This window comes from Pteropus vampyrus, unplaced genomic scaffold (assembly GCF_000151845.1).
Source record: "Pteropus vampyrus isolate Shadow unplaced genomic scaffold, Pvam_2.0 Scaffold201, whole genome shotgun sequence".
In the NCBI taxonomy this organism is placed as follows: Eukaryota; Metazoa; Chordata; class Mammalia; order Chiroptera; family Pteropodidae; genus Pteropus; species Pteropus vampyrus.
In genome coordinates, this window is record NW_011888982.1 from 3,017,004 (window position 1) to 3,023,980 (window position 6,977).

The window sequence follows — 6,977 nt, forward strand, 5'->3', positions numbered from 1 at the left end:
CGGCTGCATCTCAGCCTCGGTTTTGCAACTGGGGCAGGTAGAAATCAGCTGTTTTTCTGCTGTCTCGTCCCGCTTCTCTGCTTTCTGCCCTGATGACTGAGCCCTGCTGCCAGCTGCGTAGATAAGTCCCGGCACTTTCAGGCAGATCAGTTCAGGGAAGTTGCTGCACCTTCTCCTTTTCCCCTCCTCCTTCAAGGAGCTCCAGAGTCTGAGAGAAGTAGCTTCAGTCTCCCCAGTTTTTGCTCTGATTCCCCTGGGACTTCATGGTGATGGTCTCGGAGGGTATGGGGGAGGGGCCTCTGGGTTAGGGGTTAGGGGCTGCAGCTCAGCCTCCGTTTTGCAACTGGGCTGGTAAAAATCAACTGTTGTTTCTCTGCTGTCTCGTCTCACTTTTCTACTTTCTGCCTTGATGACTGAGCCCTGCTGCTGGCTGCACAGAAAAGTCCTGGCACTTCCCCCGATCAGGAAAGTCGCTGCATCTTCACCCCTCTCCCTCCTCCTGCATATAGCTCTGGCAGCTGTGAGAGGCAGCTTCTTTATTTGCCCCAGTCCACCACCAGACACCCGAGTTTCTGACCTGTGGTAGCTTTTATTGACAGATCCCATGCTCAGACGTGCTGGTGTGCAGTTTGGGTATTTTTTGTTCAGTTTTAGATGTTCAGCTTATTGTTGTTTCAGGGGGAGAGATCTGAGGACATCTCTCACTCTACCATGTTTTCCCAGAATCCTAGATTTTAGCTTTTTAATTCCTGGCTGCTTGATTGCCAGCTGATACTTTTATAGAGTAGTTTTTTTGTATTTCATCAAGATCTTTGTAATTTTTTTTTTCACACAGATGGTTTATATGCTACCAGCTAGGTCAGCATAAATCCCCTTGTGGCTATCTTTTCGTCCTAAAAGTAAGTTACAAAGTAAAGAAGGTACAAATTAAAGAAGTCGCAAAGTGATCTTATTGCTAATAGTTGGTAGAAAGCCAATTGTTAGCAATAAGATCACTATTAACTATTAACAATAATCTTCACATTTCCACTACCCTAGAAATTAATGCCTTGGTTTAAATTTTCTCACATATCTTTAATTGTAAAATTGAGCTAATATCTATTTACTGCTGGAAATTTTGCTCCTTTGCTACATCAATAACTTTAAAAACAAATCAGATACCTTAGCTAAAGTATAGCTACTTATAGAATAACAACTTTGGCAAACCATTAAACATCAGTCTTTTAAAGTCTTAAAATTAAAGACAGCACTTTGTCAGATCTTTGAATGAAAATAAATGAAATAATGACTGGGTGATTCATCAACATGATAAAGAGCTTTCATAAAATGAAACGTAGTAAAGAGTTCTCATCACATTGTATAAAACACAGTAACACAGACCCTGTAATTATATCAAAATTGAGGAATTCTTTAAATATTGAGATCTTCTTACAAAATTTGGTAGTTTGGTAGTTTTAAAAAAAAACATAACTAGGAACTTAATAATGAACTAAAAGTTTTACTTTTCACTTTCTTTCATGAACATACTTTCAGTATAAGTGTAAATTTGATGGGTCCTCTGAACCTATTAAGTCCTTGGGTCTTCACCTCACTTACACAAGTTCTCTCCAATCCCAGGAGTCTTTCATCATCCCATTTCCTACCTCATTTCCTTCTCTCTTACACAAGTTGCCATTTAAGTGATCCATTGTGGGTCCCAGGACTGGCTGGTCTCAGATCTGGCTGTGATCCAAGCTCACGGCTAGGAATAGGACCTCAGATTTAGAATGTTACATTAGTGTAGTAGGGTGCCTGCACTGAAAATATGTAAACATAATTCAGCTTATTGTATCATGTATGTGTGGCTGAATGCCACTATTGTATTCTGATATGTGTGGAGCCCATGAAGAGCCGGAGCAGAAGCGCACTCCCCGCAATAGAACTGCACTCCCTGCAATAGAAGCATGCTCCCCACAATAAAGTGGGTGCCTGCCATTTTATTTTCATATTGACCCCTTGTGCATTCTTCCAACTGGGAGTCTCACCACCAAAAACTTTCCTTCTCAATCATCTCAGTGCTGACATTCATCATCTGTTATGATGAACTAGCCTTCCTGATAGCTATCATGAGAAACCATACAGCACAATGGTTAACAAATCAAACTGTGTGTGAATCCTGACTCTGCCCCTTTCTAGTTATATAAATGTGAGTAAACTACATTACATTTATGAGCTTCAGTTTCACCATCTGTAAAATGAAAATAATAACATTTATCATACAGTGTGGTAGCAAAGAATGAAGCTAGAATATGTAGTCACTAGTATATAATGAGCCCTATAATTAACACTATAAATGATTATAATTTTATATGATTTTGTAATAAAGATATTTAGAAACTAATAATAAGTATGTTTTCTACCAAATGAAGAGGTAGGTTATTCATTAATAATTAAAGTATTGTGTACTATACTCCAAAACGTGGACAAACTTCAACAGAGATTATCATTTTGTTATACTCCTCTAATGAAGAGATTTGATAACATTTGGCAATATTAACAATTTGATAAATTAATAAGATATTTGGTTAGTTATCACCTATAAATCTCAGTAGGCAGTAGTGGAAGCTTCTATGATGGTGTTTCCCAAGTATCAGACCCCGAGGAAACTCATTAAAAAGCAAATTTTGCGAGCCCCCTGATAAGTGTTAAAATCAGAATCTCTGGGAAGAGGCTAGACATTTTCATGTCCACAAGCTCTACAGGAAACTTTTTTAAACATTACAGTTTGAGAACCATTGCTTTATTGTTAAGCAAGGAATAAACCTGCGGTCCTTACTTTCTTATGCTCTTACATCATCCCAACCAGAGATAATGTGCATTCAGGCATTAGTAATTGTAAAGAAACCAGATGGGAAAAGTACAGGTGTAAAGTCATGATCTCATCTCTAAAGTTAGAAGGACTAGCTTGGCTATAACATGGTGAGAAGTTCAGCTAAATTGATACTATTACTAACCCAGTTATGAAAACATTTTGACAAGAAGATGAATGTACCCACATGGTTCTAACAATGATGAATATTCTTAACTTTCAGTACTTTCACTCTGTGTATTAATTTAAATGCAGTATAAAATTATTTTAAATATTAAGCACTGTTAATACTTCTGAGGCTCCTGTCATCCTCTCATAGATTCTACTCTTTTTCATTTTAACGGTTACTGCATTTTTATTACGTATGTTTTACTGTTGGGTTATTTTTACTGATCATCCCACAAGGTCAGACTCAGCTATATCATAGCAGGATCATGGGAATTTTGGTCTGGATCCAAAGCCAGCAAACTGATAAGAACACAACAAATAATAAATATCTATAGAGTGAATAAAAATAGTGTTTTAAATATTAAAATTCTTATCAGAGGTTAGCCATAAAGTTGCAATTTTTCTCTAAATACATGATTTTAGGGTTTTCGTACTGTCACTAATAAGGAAATCCAACAGCATACTGCAGAAAATATGAGCTTTGGAGTCATGAGTTTTAATTCCATTTCTATTATCCTAGCTATGGGACCCATAGACAAGTTATTTAACTACTTCTTCTCTGTTTCTTCATCTCAAGAAGCTTTTCTAAACAAATATAATGTAAATGGCATCAGATAAGTAAGAAAATCTCTCAAATTCAGCAGATAGCAAAAATATAGGCAGTGGAAAGAAATAGAAATTTTCCTGGTTGTGAGACCTCAAGCAAGGTTTCATTCCAGAACTAGCTGTTCTTTACCCTCAAAGTGACTTCTTTTAAAGTGCAATATGATTAGCTCATAAATTTTGAAATCACACAGATAAGCAAGCAATAAGTACTCACAGAGTGTTCAAATTCTTGAGTTTCTTGCGGATACTCCCAGGAATTTCTCTTATTCTGTTAAACCTCAAGTCTCTGAGAACATAAAAAAGGAAGAAAGATTATAATATGTTGATTCCAGTACCAGACTGGTATAATATTAAAACAAATTCTATATATGGCAGTATGTTACTTGAGTACATTTAGTTTGGAAAATAATATTGATATATCAGGTGTCAGTTATCAGCTCAATATAATACTGTTGCTTAAGTGTAGACAAAGTTATTAATCAGTTAATTTTTCTTTATAGTCCAAGAATATAATAACCTTTTAAGGAAAAATAAAAGCAAGTCAACAAAATAATTAGTTTGAGAGGGATGTTTCTCCACAACCAACATATTCTTTCATCGATTAATATATTACTTTATTCAGCATATAAATTATTAAGTGACAACTTCATGCCACATATCATGGTAAGTAATAGGGATATGAGGATAGGTATGACCCCTGCTACTGAGCAGGCATAGTTCAGTTGTAAGTGACAAGCAAATTATTATAGTACTAGGATATAAAGCATCAGTGGTATAACAGAGGAACAGATAAAATGCTATGCACAGATAGCCAACATAAGTATTATTCTGCCTAGAACCCTCTATCAGTAGGAGAACAACTTGATCTATTCATGTGACTTTGGTGAAGACATCGATCATGTGCCTCGTTATCCCCCAAAAGGGTGACTAAGGACAGCTAACTGAAAGCACCATATCCCAAGACACACTGTTTCTTACATGGGGAACATATAACTCAGGCAAAGCCAGTTGGGGTCCTTCATGAGCTTTGATATGGCTGCTAAATAAAATAGTTATGCTTTTTATTTGAGATTCAGAACTTATGGAAAAATTAACATCTAGGAATACTAGTGTCCATCTTGCCCAGACTAAAAAGAATCAGCCTGAGAATAAAGCCAAGCAGAGACAAATAAGGTCAAAATGTGGGGAAAGAAATAAAACCCTGGATCCAGCTATGCCAAATTTACTCTTTGACATTTCAGATACCTTGGGCAATAAATTGTCATTTTGATAAACTATGTGAGCTGAGTTTCTATCACTAATGCAGGGAGCATAGAAGAAAAGTGAAATAATTTGTTTGGAAATGTGAAACTCCTGGAGAATCATATCGGAAAAATTCTATAGGGCATTAGGGTGTCAGGGGGGAAAAAAGCAAAACAAAACAAATAACTCAAAACAAAACTATCTCTACTTCTCTTCAATTTCTCAAATTAAAAATTATTTGACTCATAAATTTTTATAATATTACCTTAAAATCCTATATTCCTATATATTATTTTATATTTCTCTTGAATTGACTTTGGGAAAATATGTACAATTTCATAAAAACTGTTATTTTCAAAAATAAAATAACTCATTGTAATTCTACTTTTTTGTAAGATGGAATGCATTGCTTAATTTAATATCGTGCATTGTTATTTGATGTGTTTAGACTATAATTTTAAATGAAATTTTATTAGTTACATGAGATGCACCTTATAAACATACAAGACATAAAGTTATATAGACTCTTTCAAAAGAATACTAATGAAGCCATTTCCAAACTGAGTCAGAGCCACCATCCCAGAGGAACTGCTAAGCAGATCTTACTTCTCAAACCTTGGAATGTTTGGACTGGGCACAATAACTGTTGTACCGGGCCAAAGCAATATTGTGTCCAAAAATACTGTTTGCAAAGATAACAGGGAAGCAGACATTTTGACTACCTAAAGGAAAATTATAATTAGCATCACTAAGTATAGCTAAAGAATAATTTAGCTTATTCGCACGTATAACAATTTCTTCATTGGCTTATTAACGCTAATAGAAATTCCTTCACCTATTTATGTAATTATTCCCCTTTCCCTTCTCATAAATATCCTTTGCCTTCACCTCCTAATCAGAACACTATTTGGGTTTCTGCCTGAGTCAATGCTTCCCAGAATTGCAATTTTTTTTGTCTAAAATAATTGCTTGTTTCCTTTCATTTTGGCCTTTTATTTTTCGGTTAACAACCCAAATACCCTAGAAACATTGGTTTTCCCTAAATACAGAAGCTTTAAATTATAAAAAGAATTTTTTCTCTCTCATTAAACCATAAATCCCAATAATTCTCCCAAATTGAGATTCCAATACAAGAAGAAATCAAATATAAACCTCCTTTGAGGCTTTAAAAAATTTTTAAATTTCAGAAAAGTATAAAGGTGAAAATAATAACAACCTTTAGCTTAGTCTCCTCTCCCCAGATGTAACCACTATGCATTGGATGCCTCTCTTCAGATATATATATTCATATATTCATATACATGAATAAATATAAGATAAAATATACATGCATATAAATATGAAAATAAACAAAATAGGTAAATATAAAATACATAGTAATTTTAAATTTATGAAAATAGTATCAAACTTTATATACAGTTTTTCAAAGTTCTCTTTTCCTCCTCTACTACATCTTTTCTATATCATTCCTGTTGACACATCAAGCTCTAGGTATTTGTCTCTAACAGTTCTATAGTACTCCATGATGCAGAGAGACCACAACTGGTTTGCATATTCCTGTACTAACAACATTGTGATTGCTTTCAATGTTTTGCAACACTATTTGCAAACAGTATTGCAATACACATGTATACATGTCTCCTTGTATACATGAAGAAATGTTTCTCTGGGGTAAATAGTTAGAATTTGGGTTGCTGAATCATAGGGTATTCACATCTTCAGTTTTACAAAATTAAGCTAATTCGAAATGTATTTTCAACTAAATACATTATAGCAGTAATATGAGCAATTAAAAATAATGCAAAAAGATGCTTGAACTAATCACCAGTTTACAAACTGAGAATTTTCACTGGATTGATTTGAAAATCAAAGTGCTAAGTGTGTTTGTTTGTTTTTTAATCAAAGTATCCTCCTTATCTTTATTCACTAACAATAATAACAATAAAAATAAGCTCTCCTGCCACAAGAACAGTCTGGTGAGAGCCATCATCTCAAGTGTTACTCAGTGGACTGTGTGGTACAGATCCACCATTCTTATTAGGAAGGCAGACACAGGGAGACACTTCCTGAGAAGCAAAGTACACATAAAGACCCAAAGGTTTTCTCCAAGTTG

The 6,977-nt window shown here is 34.9% G+C and overlaps 1 protein-coding gene across 1 annotated transcript in view; it reads right to left on the reverse strand.

The window, feature by feature from the left end:
• LOC105300086 (peroxidasin-like protein) overlaps positions 1-6,977 on the reverse strand; it is a 519,573-nt gene that overhangs the window by 331,914 nt on the left and 180,682 nt on the right. Inside the window, 1 exon segment of the mRNA XM_023537816.1 lies at positions 3,837-3,908. Within this exon segment, the coding sequence (XP_023393584.1) occupies positions 3,837-3,908 (72 nt within the window).